Raw genomic sequence first — 21,196 nt, forward strand, 5'->3', positions numbered from 1 at the left:
ATGCCTAAGTGGAAATCGACATATGACAATAACAGAAAATATAATGATAAATGGAAGGATAAATTTCCTTGGATTAAAAAAGTAACCGATGGTTCTGAATCCGCATATTGCAAATTATGTAGGTGTACCATATTCCCAAGATTATCCAATCTTTCAAACCATGACAAATCAGACAAGCACAAGAAAAATACTCCATCTACATATCAAACTGTTCTTCCTGTCACAAAAACCAGCAAGACAATTGATGATAAAGTTAAGGAAGCCGAGTTACAGCTTTCAGTAAGTATAGCCTGCCATAGTGCAATAAGATCAATCGATTACGTTGGTGAAATTATTGTGAAACAAGCGTGTGGAAGTACTCTAGGCAAGATCAAATTGCACAGAACTAAATGCCTACTTCTGCTGAAAAATGTAATTTCACCTGTTTTGAAATCTGAACTTATTGAAGACTTGAAAGATAAAAGGTATGTAATAATCATGGATGAGTCAACTGATGTTTCAACTCAAAAGTATTTGTGTCTTTTAGTAAGATGTTTTAGCAATTTAAAACAGCAAATCACCACTAATTTTTTAGGATTAATTCCTGTTCAAAAAGCAACAGGAGATAATATATTTAATTTAGTTTCAGATGAAATTCATAAATTTGGCCAATCTTTAACAAATTGCATTCGTTTTGTCTCGGATGGTGCATCTAATATGGTAGGATGCAATAATTCTGTATGGTCTAGATTGAGTGAAGTTGCTCCTTTCTGTGTGCAGTATAAATGCATATGTCATTCTTTAGCGCTATGTATTCAATATGCTGTTTCAAAATTACCTTCTAATATTGGATATTTGTTGATTGAGATACCTAAATGATTTAGAAATAGCAATTTAAAACGCCAAGATTTCAAACAGTTGTTTAATGTTTTAAACTTTTCAAAAGATTTTGTTAGAACTGCACCACTTTCCTTTGAAAAAACATCTTCAACTCGCTGGCTAGTTCGGGGAAAGGTCATGTATAATTTATTAATGAATTGGAAAGAACTTATAGCATATTTTATTTCTGCAGAAGTAGCAGAACAACGATTTGACACCAAATTTAAAGCAAAAATGATAAAAGAAATGATCTTGGATCAGACTAATTATCTCTATTTCCATTTTGCAACTCCAATAGTTCAAGAATTTGAAAGGTTAAATGGCCTTTTTCAACAAAATAAAGCAGACCCTTATCAGTTGCATGAAAATTTATTTTTGCCCTACAAATCTTTGCAAACTAGACTTTATGATGGTAATTATAAAAAAAGTATTTCTAAAGTTGATTTTGGAATGAAATTTTAGAATGAATGTGATAAATACCTGCAAATAAATAATAATTATGAAAAAATCAAGCAGAAAGTTCTAACTATCAAAGAAAGATGTTTACAAATGTTAAAAGAAGCTTTAAATCAAGTTCAACAAAGACTTCCATCGGCAAGAAATTTATTTCAATATCTAGCGCAATTAAGCCCAAATATAATTTTAAACCAAGCTTTACGACCAAAGTTTTCTGAATTGCCATTTTTGAATTTAGCACAAGACAATCTTAATATGATTGAAGAGCAATACAGAAAATTATCTTTTGTCAATTGGATGGACGAAGATCAATTTAAGGAATGTGGAATATCCAATGAGAGTGAGCTTTTTTGACAAAAAATATTACAAAATCCCCAATTCAAAGAACTTGCGACTTAGGCCCTCAATTGCCTAATAACACCCATTAGCAATGCTACAGTAGAGAGGGTGTTTTCACTTTTAACTCACTTTAAGAATAAGGCAAGGAATAGAATGCAACTTTCTCTTCTAGATGCAATTATTAGGATTAGGTCACAACTTTTGTCCTCAAATATATGTTGCAAAGAATTTGTCCCTTCACATAAAATGTTAGAGTATTTTACTTCTGAGAAACTGTATTCCCCTGATTCAAATTCTTCTCTTAGTCATGAAGATATGCTTTTTGGGGAAGAAGTATTAATGTAATAAAATAGTTTTTCAAGTATATGTAAAGTATAATATATATATAAGATAACAATACAATACAATAAAACGCCATTATTAACAATCATTAACAATACAATAATCATTAACAATTATCAATACAATAAAACGCCATTGCAGTAACAAATGAAAAAGCCACACCTATAAAATTCAAAATGAAAACAAATTAATATGAATGAGCAATTATTTCGTAATTGAAGTTTAGACTATGTACAAAAAATAATATTTTTGAGTCTATCTTAATCCTTTTACATCACTACAGAAGTAACAGTTAACATGGTTTTTTTGAAGACAATACTTCTTAAAAACAAGGGTAAAGAACAGGTAAAAAATCCAGAATGTTAAAAATGATCGAGTGTCTTCCTTTTTCTGTATGATTTGACACTTTTTACATTAAAAAACACGAATTCTTCTCACCATGTTCTCCTTATCCATTCTTAAACTGCTTCTGGCCCTCTAGTGGTAGATACGAGATTTTCTACTTATTTGCATATACAGTGGACCCCGATATAACGCGCATGTCGAGCGGGAAACAACACCCGCGTTATAAGGTGAACCGCGTTATATCGAGCGACGCGCTGCAACGCGGTTCACCTCTTTAGCAATAATTCAAGCTTTTCTTTCACACTAAACTTTTCTTTTACTCATCATGCATACAATAATTAAACATTATTCAAAATACATGCAGGAACTCAATACATACACAATTACTCAATACGCAGTAACAATAAAATGCGCTACTTACTAATGCCGCACGGACCTGTATAAACGTGTTTGAGCTTATCGCGTCGCGAACATCGCCCGCGCTATAACCGCGTGCGCGGTATAGTGAGCAGCGCTATAACGAGGGTCCACTGTAGTTACAATTTTTCGTGAATACTCAGGATGTATTTTCTTCGTAATTGAAGTTTAGACTATTTACAAAAAATAATATTTTTTGAGTTTATCTTAATCCTTTCACATCTAACATTAACATTGTGGATTATTTTTACCTGTCTTTTACCTTTGTTTTTAAGAAGTATGTCTTCAAAAGAACCATGTTAACTGTTACTTCTGTGGTGATGTAAAAGGGTTGATGGACTCAAAAATTTTATTTTTTGTAAATAGTCTAAACTTCAATAACGAAGTAAATACATCCTGAGTATTCACGAAAAAAGCAATTATTTATTGTGACATCGTCAGAATGATAGGCTTCAATTTTTATTCATATTTTTAATTTATTCAATTTAAGTTAATGTGCAGAAATAAAAATCAAGCAATCCTTGTATAAACAGAAATTCAGAGTTTACATTTTTTAATGTTTATTCATTGTAGACAACAGAAAATTCCGACTACAGCAAAATAAATCTAATGATTCATTAATTGTTGAATAATTACAAATGAAATTATACCTGGTGTGGTTGTTCAATTAAAATAAATAACCATATCTTTTGTATAATTTTTGTATAAATATTTAAAATATATTTAATTGCAAATTAAAAATTTATTTCTTATGTTGAAAATAAATTATCTAAAAAGATTAAACTTTTGTAGCAATAATAATCGATATTTTAGAATTTCTATATCACTGCTATATAATTTACAAATCTATATAAGTTGATTGCCTGTTTTGAAAGTAATGAATATTTAAAATAAGTTATTTTTTCCAGTAAAAAACACACCGCTGGAATATTAAAATTGATTAATTTATTGATTTTAATCTTCAACTTGAAAAGCTTCTAGCAAAGTCTTAATAAACCAATAATAGAAACTAAAATATTGTTTACGGTGAATAATATAAGCATTATAAGCTTCATAAGAGTTTTGATTACTGCTCAGCAATCACGTAAACTTCAACTTGATAGGTGGTATTATCTATATTTTCATCTTATACATTAGAAAATAATTCTAACAAATTTCTTATTTCAATTTAAAATATTTAATTTTTTAGTAAATTAGTTTAATTATACACTGAAAACTAGCAAAGATATGAATACGAAATTGCCGTTCGTACTGTTTCTGCTTGGAAGCAAGTTGATTACTCATGAAACTTTCGGTGGTAAGTTATCTTGTATTTTTATTGTAAAATTATATAACTATAACTTAATTTAAAGGTTTGAAGAACTACTCGATACCAAGACATAAAATAATTTGATTAATTTACAAAAACTTTTCCTAAATTTAATTAATACAAACTTCAAACTTTGCAATTAATTGATATCTATTCGAGAGAGAATAATTTTTAGAATTAAATGTCAATGATATCAAAACAAATTTACCATAGTGAGTTAATTATTAATATGGTTGAATCTGGCTGAGATTCTAATGAACTAGTCGCATTCCGTGCACGAATTATTTCAAGGATCTAGACTTACATAAAAATGTAAACAATTCAGCACCGGATTGCTTAACTTTCGCTGCAACATTTGGTGGCACCAGCTGTTTTCAAAATTTACTGTAAAAATTTTAATATATCTAATTATTATAAAACCGCAAATATTTTAATTTTGAGGTAGGACAGGTTTTATGAAAAATTGTATATTTTTATAATAAGTAAAATACTTAATTTACCACAGTACACCTTTGTGTTGCTGAGATAATTTTATTGAAAAAGTAACTTTTTCAGCCTACTGAATAGGTCATCTTCGGGCTTAACGTGAGAAACGGAACATTGGCGTTCCATTAAATAGAATACATATGTTCAAAAATTCAAAAAATCAACAACGGAAAAAACAAGAAAATAACTGAAAAATAATATATACAAATATAAATATACAATAAAATCAGACATAGTAATAGAAATAAAAGTAAAAATAATAAAAAGTAAAAATAATAAAAAGTAAAAAAAAAAAAGTAAAAGTATATCTATTAGTGATACTTTATAAAAACATAGTTGTAAATTGTTAAGGAATAAATTAAGATTATGTATTAGAATATTAATTGTTAAGGAAAGGAATAAGGAATAATTGATGAAACATGTAAATATAAACTATGGCAAAACTACGAGATCGTGTTACATTTTTTACTATAAATTTCCGCGCTGTCGGTAGGCTGTCTGCGTCCCTTGCATTTATGTATGCCTCTTCCAGGTTGCTTTTGTAAATTTCAATTTTCTCAGTGGAGTTTGCTAACGTTGGGGAGCGCAAAGGTTTGACAATAGTCACTTCATAACATTTTATTGTTGAGCCTTGGGTCTGCGCCAACTGCGAAAGTACCGTTGAGTTAAAGTCTTTTCTGACATTGCACTTGTGTTCTTTAAGTCTTATCCCCAAGTTTCTTGTTGTGACTCCAATGTAATCTTTTTTGATTTCTAGTTGTGTGTTCTCGTAAAGAATTTTGTACAGACCTGCTTTTTCTTCTGTTCTAAGGTGATCTTTATCTTCTCTTAAGATTCTATATAGGTTCGAAGCTCTTCTTAGAACCATTCTTGTCTCTTTGCGGTTTGCAATTTCTTTCATAATGCCTTTCATATTCTTATTGTATGTAAACTTTGTGACTTTACTGGGATCGTGTTTTGAACTTCTTTCTGTGCCCATCTCATATTTTTAAACTATTCCTGCTATTGTGCGTTTTTTATATCCTAGGGATTCGGATACTTGTACGATTCTGTCAATTTCCTTTGTTCTGTCAACAACACTGTCACAATACAGAAAGGCACTTCTGATAAGAGCTTAGAATGCTGCCAGCTTATAACGGTATGGGTTATTTGATTGCGATGAGATGAAAAGTGAGCTGTGCGTTGATTTGATGTAAACATTGATAGAAAAATGCCCTTTCTTGAACATAATGCTAATATCTAGAAAATGGATAACTAAGGAACTTTTCTGTTCCATTCTCAATTTTAGGCCGTCGTTGTTATTGTTTATTACTTCTACGAATTTACTTATCTTACAATTATTCTACCGTAAAATAAGTACATCGTCCACGTATCTTTTAAAATATACTATATTCCTTTTAAAAGCATATTGAGGACTTAAAGCAGTCATAACAGTGAAAAAAGTGACAAAAAAGAGTTCACACTGAAAAAAAGCTAAAATAGCTAATAGTGTTATAGTGAACTAAAACAGGCATTATTAAAAAAACACACAAACGCACACATATTTGGTATCAATAACATTGCATATGATATTAGATTGATTATTAAGTGAACTGATAAGATTAAATATGAAAATAGTTAGGCTGAGTTTATACACCAGAAAAATGACCAGTAAGACTGCATTAAGCCAGAACAGGCCTGCATTAAGTTTTCATGTGCCCCATACGGAATTCCCACCATTACACAGCAAAGCAAATCGAATAGTAACATAACTACCAGATGTGTTTTCATATAATATGCCAAATTTCAAATGCCATTTTTTGATTTCTTTATAAAAAAATGTAATTAAAGAAGAAAAAAAAACAACGGCAGAATCAGTGGGTTGCATGTTCATTACATAGCAATGCCACTAGTAATTGTGACTCAAACATTTATTTGGTAATTTTACCAATATTTTTTAAATATTAAAAATAAAATTACAGAATTCATTACTGGTAATACTAGTCTCCAAATCTATTCCCCTGAATAGAATAAAACAATTTGTTAGTCATTTGACCCACAACTGACAGAGAAGAGAGTTTATGAAAACAATGTAATTAAATGTTTAGCAGTTTGTTGTCCTTCACAGTAGGGAACCGGCAGAGTCAATTACTTTCACGAGAGAAAATATACAAAGCTTTCAACTTCGAAGGTAGTAGAAACCCTGAAGTTAAAAAATTATACAATCCCGTGAAATTTAACAAATCTGATGTCAACAAGTAAACGATGAAATTATTTATAAAGTTGATATTTGATAAGTTTAGATTTTGTATTTATAGATCAAATTACACAAATTATAAATAAAAATCTCATTTTTTAAAAATTAAAATCATAAAATTTCGCTTACAAAAGATCGAGATGCAACGCACGCTTTTTACATTTATAATCGCTTTGTTTTATTAGACACAGATATTATTCCTATATAGATTTATTAATTATAATAAACATACATTATGTATAAAATTACATTAAAATAACATTGTAATTAACGTCTGAAATGAAAAAGTAATTGAATTGAGTCTCGCCTCCATATTAATTAACGCGCATTGGCGTAGCCAGGGTTTTGTTATGGGGGGGACTAATAGAGGCTGTAATTTTCTGGGGAGGGGCACCAGGTTAACTAGAGGGGGGCCGTGCCCACCCATGCCCCTTTCTGGCTACGCCCATGTTAACGCCGCACAGTAATTAATTGATCACGTTGCATCAAATTAAATAATTTATAAAAATTAAAATAATAAATACGTTTATAAAATAATTTGCTATATCTGCTCGCAATGATATTGTAAAACACACTGTACTTATAGTTTAGCATTTCCGATAATATTTAATTTATTTTTTAATTTTAAAATATAAGAAAAACAATTTTTAAAATTAAGTCTTATGCATTTATATCTGCAACTTCAGATAATACAAATGTATAAGAATCCGCCAAAAGAAGTTAATTAATAATAATTAAAATCGAGAAAAAAATATAAAACTTTCAAGGAAGGAAACTTGTAAGAAGTCAGGTACGCGATCACGTGACGCCCGTCTCCCCACTTTTCGTAACTAAAGGGTCGAAGTTGAAATAAAAGCGTAAACTCCAGTAGAAGTAAAAGCATGAGTTTCTACTGTTAGTATTAAATAAAATCTATTTCTTTCTTTTGTCCACTGCGCTTAAATAAATACAAATGCTAAAAATAATGCCGCATAGAAATCACTCTTAACGCCGAACTAGAAGTGTACTTATGTCTTAATGTAGTGTGATTGTATCGAAGCGCCACGGAGATCGGTATTTCAGAAGAATACAAGCAAGGAGAACCCACACGCAAATTCCTACAGCATGTGCAGAGTATCACACTTTGGGAAGCTTTTCGTTTTGTTAGTCTATATACATGTACACTACATCTGTATACGACAGTGCCTTATCATGTGCACGATCCATAAAGTGTATGGGTGCGTGCTGATCACTATTTCTCTCCTGAGCGCATTTACGAAAAAAAAAATTCACATGTGAAGAGAAAAAAGCTAAAACATGTGTTTTTCTCAGAAAAAGCTAAAAAAGAGAGGAGCTATGAACAAAAGCTAAAAAAAGCTAAAAATGAGAGTCACTTTAAGACCTGCATATAGAACTCTTTTCTACAATTTTGTGTGATTTGGTCGTTAGAAAATATCAGAATTCTTTAGAATTCTGTGTACTTTATAATTCTGAGCGGCGATAAACCTTCTGGAAATAAGTTCAAGAGCAAAATTTATAAAAATGGGAAATGAAATGTAAAAAATTGTTCCACATATTAACAAAAAAATAAGAAGTTATTTTTAAAAATTCAAATTTTGACAATCTAAATTTACCGAAGTACTGCTTTAGCTCGTTCCAAAACACACAACAGACACAATTAGTATAAAAAGAGTCTTCGATTACGGATTCATTTAAAAAAAAAGCATTTAAGATCATCAAATATTTTGAGAGAAATGACCTAGTCACTTCGAGCTGACAGAGATTTCTTAACAAAATTAAAATTTAGATACTATTCTGTCGCAAAACCCATTTAAACTGATTGACACAAAAAGTTATCGTTCAGACAAATTCTGTTTCTAAATTCCAAGTAAAAGTTATCAGAAATGCGAAACATATAATCTGACACACTAACATCACCACTACTCCATCGAATATATTTGAATATAATTCCATTAAATATAACAACAACCATAATGTTTAGGAAATCACCAAGAAATATGATCATTAAATAGAAAAGTCAAGCTCAAACCACATAGAATTTAGATTTTGATATATCCAACCATTACAACACTTACTTAATAATATTAAAACATTCAAGATGTCTAACTAATTCTAACACTATGAAATAATACGTAAAGCAACAGCAGAAACTATAAGAATATCTAATAAAGTTCCATTTATTACATACAAGTTTTACATTCCAAATAAATTTTGGCTTTTTTCTGGCTTTTTTTTACCTTAGTTGGCTTTTTTTAAATTTAAATCTGGCAACCCTGCCCCTAAGGCATTTTACAGAATTTAAAATTTTTTTTGTAAATCTCTGCAGCTGATATCAACAGTTATACATTCCGTGAAGAGTGGACAAAACTCCCATTATGTCAAGTCATTATGGAAATCGACTCGTTGCGATCGCACACAAGAAACGTAACCGAATATTCCAAATTTTTTGTCTACCAGTGGCCGAGTAGACAAAAAACAAGGATATCCCACTATTGGACCCTGGTCATAGCCTTGCAACGAACTGACTACGTGGGGTTTTCCGTGTTTTCTACACGATTGTAACATTTAAATAAAGACCACTTTCCAGTAAGAGGTCTTCCTGTAAAGCATCCTACCTCGTAAGATCACGTTCCCGTTGCACACACATTCATTGATCTTGAAAAGAGTAAATATTGTCAGAAACTACATCATATTAACGAGTACATTGTAATTGTGTGTGTGTGTGTGTGTGTGTGTTTGTGTCTATTTCTTTGACGTGGTAATTTGTCCATAAGGAACATTATTGCTATTAAATATTGATGTTTAAAGAGAGATACAAAGAAGTCAAGTGTTATCTTTGAAAACGAGATTTTAGTTGTTATTAGCATTTACCACTTTTATAACACTCATCTCTACCCTCAAAATTAAGCTTTCCCATTTGATAATAACTAAAAATAGAAAAAATTTCGTAATAAAATCTCGTAAAAGATAGCGCGATACGCAATTTATTGATAATTAATAATATACAAGTTATTTTTTCATAAAACCTTATAACAGCCGAGAAAGATACGCAACTCGATGCTAACCTTTTTTATATGCAGTCATATTAATGCGTTGAAAAAGTACTCATGTGTGCGTGCGCAAACGTTTATAAATGACATGAAGGATTGATCCTGTTTTGTGTTGAATGCGATTTCATTGTTTTCATTCTATTTATTTAAAATTTTTCTTAGACAAAATTCTTTTGCAACTGATTAAAATTCATTGGTCGAGACTTATTGTCAATAACCAGAGACGTTAAAGCAAACGTACTACAGACATTTTCCAGTAATTTATATTTTGCAACAAATGCCTGTAATTACTGAATGACAATAATATCATCAATATGTTGTTTCATTGAAGAATATAGAACTCGCGTTGTTATTTTTAACATTATTACCGCTTAAGGAGGGAACACAGTATTTCTGTTTATTCATCACACCGGTAACTTGTATAGCCGAAGAGAAAATGGAATATAATGCACTCGCCATCTATAAAAAGACAATAATAGTGAATTTGTTCTTATTTCCACTGAAATACTTTTGTAGTAATATTACTTACTCTATTTACAAAATCCTTTCTAACATAGAAAAAGCCTGCCATAGATATTCCCATTGAATGTCCTTTAAATCTCTTCATGAAACAAATTATCTGAAAACGTATACAAAGTTTATTGTTAATAATTCACTCGTATTGTATTACATTGTTTTTATCGTACCTTATACTTAAATTCAACTGGCAAATTTTCAGAAGAAAATTTTTCAATCGAAATGAAGTTGTCATAGATCTGAAACATAAAACATTTAGTAAAACTATTGCAGTACACAAGAATAAATACAAGAATTCAGATTGAGAGCCGAAGACAAATGGCTGATATTTTTTATTTTTAAACGCTGTAATTCTGTAAGCATTATTTATATCAAGCCGTAAATTATTTATTTAATATAACATCGGAATTATAATGTAATAATGTAATGAAGTGACACAGAAATATGATTCAGTTCCAGAAATTCATTTATTAATAATAAGAACATTATTATAATTTATGAAATCAAACCAGCTTCCATACCATATGATATTTCAGTACGAAACATAACATTATGTTAAATGCTATTAAACATTTACAATTAAGGAAAAATTTGATTATATGTAAGAATTTTTATAACACCTTATATTATTAAATAATTAATTAATTATCATAGTCTAATTGTTTAACTTGCATAATTACAAGTATGTACAATATTTTCTGTAATAAATGACGTAAATGATTATCGAACTGAATAAAATTATAAACACTACCCATCATTTACGTAATGTACCCTGAATCTATGTGTTACAACTGAGAAAATCTCACTGATTAAAAGGTACAGTGTAATTATATCTTACAGTTATGTGTACTGGTAATTAGCATTTATATAGAATTATTATACGTTTAAATTCTTAATACTGTACATTTAAAACTAATTTAAGTACCATTTAAAAAATAATAAAATGCTAAAACTCCATGCCCAATAAAATATTCGAATCACACGTTTATTGGTTTATTGTTATTTTACTGGCATTATAATATTTTTTCTGTTCGTATGAGTCTTGTAACATTGTTAATGTATTTTTTGCCTAATATATTATATATGATCACGTAACTGATTAGAGGCATTTAAAACCGAAGGCCGAAATAAATTTTAGGTTGCATATAAGGCAATAATAGTTTAAATTGTGTGACAACCATTTAATAAAACTAATTATTATGTATTTGTAGAACGTACAGTACAATGAATGTATTTAAAGTTATTTTACTTTAAGGATATTAATTATTTTATATAATTGCAAATGTATACCATGATTTTTTACGCAGCGATTTCTTAAAACGACTGCTAATGGACATGTCAATTTTTGAACACTTGTTAATCACAGGTATAGACAAAATTCGGAATATAATTGTGCTTCATCTATTTCATTGACAAAATGGTTTTCAATCTTACTTAATTGCAGTGGTGATATTCAGCGGGTTCGCACACGTTCGCCCGAACCCGTTAGTTTAAATTTTCAGTTTCCCGAACCTCGTTAAACACACGTAACATTTCTCAGTGGTTTTGTTTCTTTTAAAAAATATATTAAAATATATGTATTATACTCTGTAACACTACTAAACTAGAGCCTTATACCCCGTTCGCACTGAGCATTTCAATCTAGATTGTGAGCGAGGTCGGGGACTATGCCTTGGTGCGATCTCTCTCGACCGTTTCAATTTCGACTGAAACGAGGTTTAATCGCGATCGATTCAAGAGAGTTCTTGAAACTAGATCCAGTCATAAGAGAAATCCCACAATCTCACGCGCGCGAGATAATACAAGATCGCTGTGGAACACGTGTCGGGCTATGGACAGCGAAATAAAAAGGATATTGTATTTCGAGAGATGACGACATCTGTCTATTATAAGCAGTGCCATTCGGGGTAAAAAATTTCTGTGCCTAAAAAAAAAGGTCGATAGCACTAATATACTATTGTTACCTGGCCTTCGCCCAGCATCCCTTACGTTCCAAATACGCCACTGATTATTAGATATATCGCAAGAAAAGGTATTGTATTTATTTCTAGCCAAAACTTCCATTTTGTTTGTCGGTGATTGTTAGGGAAAAATTTTCTGCTAGCGAACCCTTTGTTAAATATTTCGAATATCACCACTGCATAATTGTACTATCAGAGACGACATGAAAATTTAAATTTTCCTTTTTTTTGACTTATGAAAGACTAAATGTTTCTCAACTCTAAACCATTTATTAAAAATACAATAGAATTAGAATTAAAAGGTTAAAAAACTAAACCAGTGTTTTGTAGGGAGAAAAAGACATTTTATTACTTCACACTTATCCCCAAATGCATTTCGCTAGTTCACTGGCCTCTTCAGTAGGGCTTATAAATTTACAATGTAGTTGAAATTGCCAACTATGATAAATATCCATTATAGTCTCATACCCCACGTTTACAATTTATATACCCGACAAGGTTTACCCTGCATTCTGCTGGCATCACGCCATTATTCAAATCTACAGAGTTACTTTGCATAATAATTGCAAAATGTTCTTTAGATTTTCCTTTAAACATATTTGTTTCTTTGTATACAATCTTCACATTATTAATATTAATTTGACAATTATTAGCATTACAATGTAAAAATCGTACTAATTAATCGTACTGCGGCGAGATGTTCTGATAGTCTGACCTTCTTCTTCTAATGGATCTTTTTTATTAATAGCGAGGTTGAGGCCGAAGTTTTAAACGCGAAAACGTGTACGTCGGACGTTCAGCGTCATTTTCCTGTAAGCCTAGAAGTTTGACAATGGTGTTTGGAAAGTCAGTGGAATCATGCTCGACATTCTAAAGGCCATTGCCAAACTTCTAGGCATACAGGAAAGCGGCGCTGAACGTCCGACATACATGTTTTCGCGTTGAAAACTTCGGCCTCTACCTCGCTAATATTTCTTATTTTCATTAGTTCAGATAACCTGTTTTTATGAATAGGAACTAAATTTATTAGAGTTTCACAAAGAGTTTTCGATATTTCTCATATAATCTTTTAATATACGGAAAAAATACATACTTTTTAACTACCTGTTTTTTCTTTACTTAATATCTATTTGACATGAAACCATCATACCACTGTTTAAACAAGTTCCCTGGGTATCCATTCAAAAAATACTTTTAATTTACTGTTTATACTTCTTTTTCTCTCACATTAGATTTACTTGTTCTGGAAAAACTCTTACTTATCTCCATCAAATATTTATTCCGTTTTGGGCTTCCTGAACAATATGATTCCAAAGTTATAACCTTTTTTTGCATTACACGGTTTCTCGTACTTACAATATTCAAGGTGATTGCTAAAACGTTTAATTGTAATATCTAGATAATTTATTTTATTATATTTTTCATTCTGAATAGTAAATTTAATATATAAATTAATTTTATTTGCTTGTTCCAATATTTGATTAAGTGATGTTATCTTACTATTATATATGATTATTATATCGTCGACGTACCTTGCAAAAAGTATTATTCCTATCAATCTTGATAAAGTTTTGTCCATGTCTATCAGAAAGATTTCCTCTAATTTTGGGCCAATAACAGAACCTATAGAGATACCATTTTTCTGGCGATAATATTTTCCGTTTACTGTGAAATGGTTTTTATCCAATGTGAAACTAATAAGATCTATCAAATAGTTTGTAACATTATACTTACGTAAAGTTTTCGCTATCATTTCTTTATTAATAGAAGTATACATTGAAGGATACATACTTTATAAATATAATGTCAATGTATGAACTGGTGAAATGCATTAGGGGATAAGTGTGAAGTAATAAAATGTGTTTTTCTCTCTACAAAAAACTGTTTTGGTTTTGTAACCTTTTAATTCTAACTCTATTTCATTTTAGTAAATGGTTTAGAGTTGAGAAACATTTCGTCTTCCATAAATCAAGAAAAGAAGGAAAATTTAAATTTTCGTGTACTCTCTGATAGTACAATTAAGTAAGATTGAACAATTCTGACTCCATTTATTTAAATAATGTATTTAATTTTTGTAAAACAATTTTCATCTAAAATAAATTATCAATAATCGACAAAGTAATAATAATCGCTTACCATTGATGTGAAACGAGAGAGAAGCAAGGAAGCCAGCAAACATCCTACAAGAAATAATATTGATACGCAACTAATTATAACTCGAATGTAAAAGTTTATGTCGTAAAATATTGCAAAAAAACAGAGAAAACAGGTTTCGTAAATGAAGTGAGTATATATCAATGGATATAAAACTTCCATCTTGTCGTTTAACATCTGAATAATTTCCCATAACTCAGTATGCTTTTCACAGACTTCTTGTAGATTCATCTTCAAAGACTGAGATTTGCCAGTTAATTTTTCTAAGTCTTCACTTAATTTTACAAGTCTTTTCGCAATGATCACGAGAGTAAGTACAGCTGTAAAAAGAACTGAGAATATTTGTCCTATCACATGTATTGATCCAAATGAAAATGCTGCAGAACAAACAACCGCTTCGATTTTACTCGTGCCGTAATCGTTGATCGATTGATAAATCAGCATGGCTATTCCATTGGAAACAATCAAAACGATGACAAACACAAATGCCAAACATTTCAAGAGAAGTAATTCTGCTTGTTCTGCTAACTTTGCTTCGCCCTCGTATGTGCTTTTCATGAAGTGTCCCGAAATCTTCATTCTTTTCAAAATTGAAAACTGCAGCGAGAGGTAAAGCAATAGAATTACGAGGATGGCAATGAGCTCTGATTCATATTTGCCAAATGCACGAAAACCTCGAGAGCAAATAATATTTTTGTTGAATATAAACACGAAAATGGTTAATGCAGAGAGCCAGTATCCAAATTCAGTACAATTTACATAAACTTTATACAACTTACTGTAATACTTATGGTGATTTATACTGTATACATTTCTCATGCAACTGCAGTCCTTTATCGGATCGATACCAAACACTTTGATAACAGAAATCATTGCATGAAAGTTATATGTGGGACAACGATCCGATTGTGTCCAAATGTGATCTACTTTTTCTCTTCTGGTGAAAAATTTTCTACTCTTTGAAATCAATTTTTGCATTGTTCCCTTTATAAGCTCTATATAAGTAAATTTCACAACAAAAAGTGAAAACGACGTAAAGAAGAATTTTTTGATAATTTTGTATACTTGTGAAAATGCAAATTATGTTTTAAATGTAATAAATTACGAAATATTACTATCCATATATAGTTTCAAGTCATGTAGACACTGTTTATGACTAGTAATAAATTTTCAACGTAGTACTCAATTAGTCCACTTTTAGGTGACAATAATGATGAATGAATATCTTTATATAAAATTTGAAATTACTTTTATCTCAGCTCCATAGGCATAATTAAATATGCAAAAGTTTGCAGCTTTAGCTTATAGAAATGTTTCACGTTTTTGGACATTAAACCATTACATAAATTGTTACTACTGTATAATGTATGAAACAAATAATGAATAACGAAGAATACCTAATGAAATATTTAAATTAGTTTGTAAATAGATTAATTTGACAATGCTAATTGTAGTTTAAATGTATTATTTCTTCTGCTATTTATAATCATATAAAAAATAATAGTTTAATATAAAGTTAGCATAGATTCAACTTTCAAAAATCTTGTAACTTCTCTTTGCTGCATATGCATTTTCGTATTTCTAAAAATAAATGAAATGTAACATTATATTTCTTATATTACTAACATAATAAGTGGATAATGAAACATTATTTACATACTTAAATGCTTTGTAGTTAGTTGTGCATGTGAAATTACTGTTTCCTATTGTTTCGGTTTTCCTGTGCCATTGTTTTAAAAGTACTTCTATTGCAATTCTTTATTCTTAACTTTGTCTTAAATGAAAAAGTTAAGTTTTGGCAATGAAATATTACTCCTAGATAGTGATTGCATATAAGAAGTAACTAATTTTCTTTGTTTTCTGTTATAAATTCATTTTTTTTATCATATTCGATTTATTCTCCCATTTTCAATTCTTTCGATGTTGAAAATGTATAATTTTTTCTGAAATTGTAGTAAAGACAATGAATAATAAATCTTTCTGACGATCGAAATTTACATTGAATAGTAAATGAATTTTTGACTCTTTTTCGTTATTAATAATATTCTGTTATTGACAAATCTGAAAATATAAAAGACAAAAAAACCTTAATGGATTAAAGCATTAAGTTTAAAACATGTTATTACATATTCACAAATTTAATCACATTGTGTTATAATAATAAAAGTATTTAATTTCCATTTATTTATTACTTTCTCGACTCTGTTATAAATAAAAGAGGAATGTATGGTATCGGTTAAAAAATAATCTCTAAGATTCGTACATTTTTGGATTCGGAAAACATTGAAACGTTCAGAAATGAACAAAAGGAAAATTTAGATTATTTCTATATACATAAATGTTAGTGTGTGTATGGTCACGATTTTGTCATTCTGTTTACAGTTTAAAATATCACGTGCTTTTTGTTAAAAGTTTTTGCAATTTTTCTTAGAACTTTGTGCATTAGGTGGCTCGGTGCTGTTAATTTTTGATGGTTAGTTTGATAGTAGAGAGGAATACAGAAGATCGTTTGTCATATCTCCAAGATGGACGGATTTAATGACAATTTTATTCTTTTTATGTTGCTTAAACTCTGTGTAGTGGAATAAATTCAAACACTTAGAGTTTTATCATTTTTATTTTAGTTTAATTTCTATGTAAATACGTATTCATCTATAATACTCAGTTTATAAATAATCCCGAGGTATGTGCTAAAAAATATCTTAACCATTTATATGTATTTTTTGTTATATTTTTTAGTTGGCTAAAGAGTATCATGTTACGGTCGAAAAGTGTAATTTAAACACGTATCAACTGATCTAACATAAATATGATGGAAAGCCAAATGTTTGAATTAATTACATTACATAGTGTTTGAGCAACAAGGAAGAGTCAAAACACGGTTTCACATTATTAGACGATTTTATCCGTTATAAGAATGTACAAATTTTTTATGAAACCCATTCCTACTCTCAAAATTAAGCATCATGCCATTTTATAATAATTATAACTATAAAAGTTTTTAAATAAAATATCATAACATATGACGCCATACAAATTCGTGTTACAGTATACATTTGAATAATTGACGTTATATAGTCATTTGCGCACACTTCTTGGTATAATAAGTCCATAAATGAAAGTAAAGTTTTCGTAAACTTTTTCTACGACATTTATAACAAAGGCCATGAAGCAGTAATCATAATTTAGAAATATTTGTTTAAAATATATGACTTCCCTTACAGTGCGGAAAAGGAGAATTGCTGTAGGCACTCACCAGCAGGAAGTCCTAAACCGATCTTTTATAAACTCATTACTGTGGTAAGAATATCGAAATTTATACTTGGCTCCCCATCAGTGCCCTATACTACTGACACAGACGCAGTGTAAAACCGAGGTTTTAATCTGTACATAGAAGGAAAAGCCAAGCAAAGTGGGAAGAAATAGCGAGATGCATAAGATCGTTGGAGCATGACCATTGTCAAAGTCAAATTGCATTTACCCTTTGCAAACCCAGAATTTCGAAAACGGCATAAATATTTGCAATAAAAAGCATCGTGCTGTTCGCAACTTAGAGGTGTTTGCTGAAGATTGCCCGCAAAAAGTTTGTTAGAAGACAGAAACATACCTTCACTTATATAATAGGGCTCAGACGGAGACCAAATCTTGAGTTCGCTAATAAAAGCTTATCGTATGTTGAAGAAAAGATCGTCACTAGAGATTTTAATGTATTTTGTCCTAGAAAATTAGAAAACGAACAATGAAAATTAGTACAAAGTTGCATGTGATAAATCGACTAATTTCTGTTGGTTTGAAATAAATTTATCTCACTTTATCTGTTTACAAATGTACAGCACATCAAATAATTGCCATATTTAATGAAATTACAATCTCCGAATTTACTACATAATGTATTTGCCATACTTACATTCAGTTTTCCTTAATTATTCATCTTTGTGACCAGCGACATTCACACTTCAATCGATATGCTTTCAAAGACACGTGGATCTATTTGCAGAATTTGAAAACGTTAATACAAAATTCGGTTTTATAATTCAACATAGTAACATAATCACAGCATTAGTAACAATAAGAATAATCAAGATACCGATACGTTATCAATAATGAAAAAGCGCAGTATTTAACGAATCAAATTGAATTAAAATAAATATTTTTCACGCACATTTCAAAATCGTGTTTCAACTCTGTTGTAAATTCTGAAATGTTTTCGTCATCCAATTAATTGTTTCACCTTAAATCTTCGAATTTACGTCTTTGTAAACAGTTTTTCGTTGGTAAAGTATTTCCTGATAGACCTCCATTTACTGAAGTTAAAGGTGAGATAAATCAATAATACCGCTGTTAATTTATCCATGAGTAGAGGTAGACCTTACATCTACTAATCGAAAAGATTGAACATTAATGCTTCAGATCGAAACTACATTCCAGATAGTAATTACGCGTAGGTAAATGCATATTCTAATTGCATATTGTGTACATAGGAAAGTGAAGGACTGTTTACTTTTAATCAGAAAGAGCCTTTCGAAATGATAACGGATGCACTATACATTTAGAAATGCCACATATTTTTCTAGGGGACACATGGTTTATATCAGAAAAATGCATAATATAAATCTACTAAGGAATTTTATTAATTACACTAATGGAAAATATTGATTTTTCTGAAAGTAAATATATCTTTTAATCATTCGCGCATTGTTCATGCTTTTAAAAATTCACTCTGTATATAGAAAAAGTAAGAAAAGAGCGAAACGGGTTAATAATTTCGTGTTTTGTTGAATTTGCCATGGCACATCGAGACGTTTATTTGCGAGTAAACTATTGAAAATATATTCTAAGTGCTTTTCAATATTTACGGTAATTTTCTGACTTTTAAACAACAAATACTGAGTAACTGTGCACGACTATCTTAAAGTACAAAGATATTGATCCACACAAAGTAAAATGATGAATACTTTTAAAAAGTATGCAGTAATATTTCGTGTATTTCAAAGCTAGTGCACAGAAATGTACAGTAATTAACTGCAATTGGCTTCATGGAAATGCAGACATATTTGCAAACTAGTTGGCAAAATCAAAATTGCAAAATGTTTTGAAATTCGTTTTTCTTGAAGTAAACAGAGAGATGTATATTAATAAATGGAATTAATAATAAAATAATATTCACTAAAACCTATATATACCATCAATGCCACGATACAAAGAAACCACGTACATGACAAATGAAATTAGAAAATAATACCTGATGAATTAAGTGGTACCTATCCTGATGTAATAATAATTAAGAGAAAACTAGTAATAAATGGTGCTCTTTCTCTGAAGTTGGAAAGAGGAAAAAGGGGAATTTTCCAAGTACCGCATAGAACACAGTTCATACGTGAAAAAATGTTATCGTTTAATACTTATTTAATGTTTTTAGTATATTTTAAATTATTTGTTTTATATTATGTGAACAGTGCACTGTATTTATATGGAAAAATTTTAGTCTAAAATTGCTAGTACTTCAGATCGAGTAGCCAGCTTAACTTTACAGCTTACAAGAAGATACAACTTACAGATTGTACAAGTATACGCTCCAACAATTTCACATCCAGACGAAGAGATAGAGGAATTCTATTACAATGTAGCCGAGACACTGAACAATAATAGAAGTCATTTCAAATATCTAATTGGGGACTCAAACACCAAAATAGGAGAAAAAACAACCAGGAACAAATAATGGGGTCTATGGATTAGGTGAAAGGAACGAAAGAGAAGAAAGACTGGTGCAATTTGCAAGTTACCAGAACATGTATATATCGAATACATTCTTCATAAAAAACAACAACAGGAAATGGACATGGGAAGCACCAAACGCAGTGACTAAGAACGAAATTGACTACATTCTTTCCAACAGTTAAAGAGGTCAGCATTATTAATAAATTCTAACCAGGCAGTGTCCATCGACTAGTTAAACCAAGAATTGTCCTAAATTTACAACTAGAAAAATTTAAGTTAGTCAAAAAACCAAGAATATCAGTTATTAACGTACATAACCTAATGGATAATTCAGATCAGTACCAAAGGGTACTAGATAAAACACTACATGATTAAGTGGATAGCTCTCAGCTAAGGAAAATCATTCTCAATTGTGCTAATGTGATAGGAGGACCACAGCAAAGAAAAAAAATGAACACAAGGAACTGTCTGACAAAACTAAAGATCTGTTATAACGCAGACCGAAAATGAAAGCAAGTACTAATACAAAAAGAATAGAATACAAACAATGATGTAAGACAATAATGAAACTGATTACAGAAGATTTTAGGAAATACAATGAACAACTGACTGAGGATATAATTGAAAATAAAAAACAGGTATAAAAGGATAAAAAGCACCAAAGACACTTGGAAAAGAATCACTTAACAATGGAGAAAAGATCTCAGAAGTTATAACGGAAAAAATAGAATCAGCGCTCAAAACTATGAAAAATGGTGAGGCATCTGGTTATGACGGAATAACAGCTGAAATGTAGAAATATCCTGGCAGAAAGACATGAAAAATCTTGTCGAATATACACACAGAATGCCTAAGGGTCAAGACGCATACCAGATCATTGCAACAGCGCGAATATAACAGTCATCCATAAGAAAGGCAGCAAAGTGGACATTAAAATTTATAGACCGATAAGCTTACTTCCAATTATCTTCAAAATATTTACGGAGCTTATCAACAACAGAATAAAAAA

General features: G+C 30.2%; 2 protein-coding genes across 2 annotated transcripts in view; both read left to right on the forward strand.

Moving 5' to 3' along the window:
• LOC136974781 (zinc finger protein 862-like) lies at positions 1-858 on the forward strand. Its single transcript, XM_067269720.1, has one exon. It carries the CDS (start codon positions 1-3, stop codon positions 856-858), a length of 858 nt encoding a protein of 285 aa, XP_067125821.1.
• A 549-nt stretch (positions 859-1,407) lies between these two features.
• LOC136974782 (glutamate receptor-like) overlaps positions 1,408-21,196 on the forward strand; it is a 46,945-nt gene continuing 27,156 nt past the window's right edge. Inside the window, exon 1 of the mRNA XM_067269721.1 lies at positions 1,408-1,654. Within this exon, the coding sequence (XP_067125822.1) occupies positions 1,408-1,654 (247 nt within the window). The remainder of the gene's footprint in view (positions 1,655-21,196) is intronic.

Source organism: Centruroides vittatus, unplaced genomic scaffold (genome assembly GCF_030686945.1).
Source record: "Centruroides vittatus isolate TY-2023 unplaced genomic scaffold, ASM3068694v2 contig_356, whole genome shotgun sequence".
Lineage (NCBI taxonomy): Eukaryota > Metazoa > Arthropoda > Arachnida > Scorpiones > Buthidae > Centruroides > Centruroides vittatus.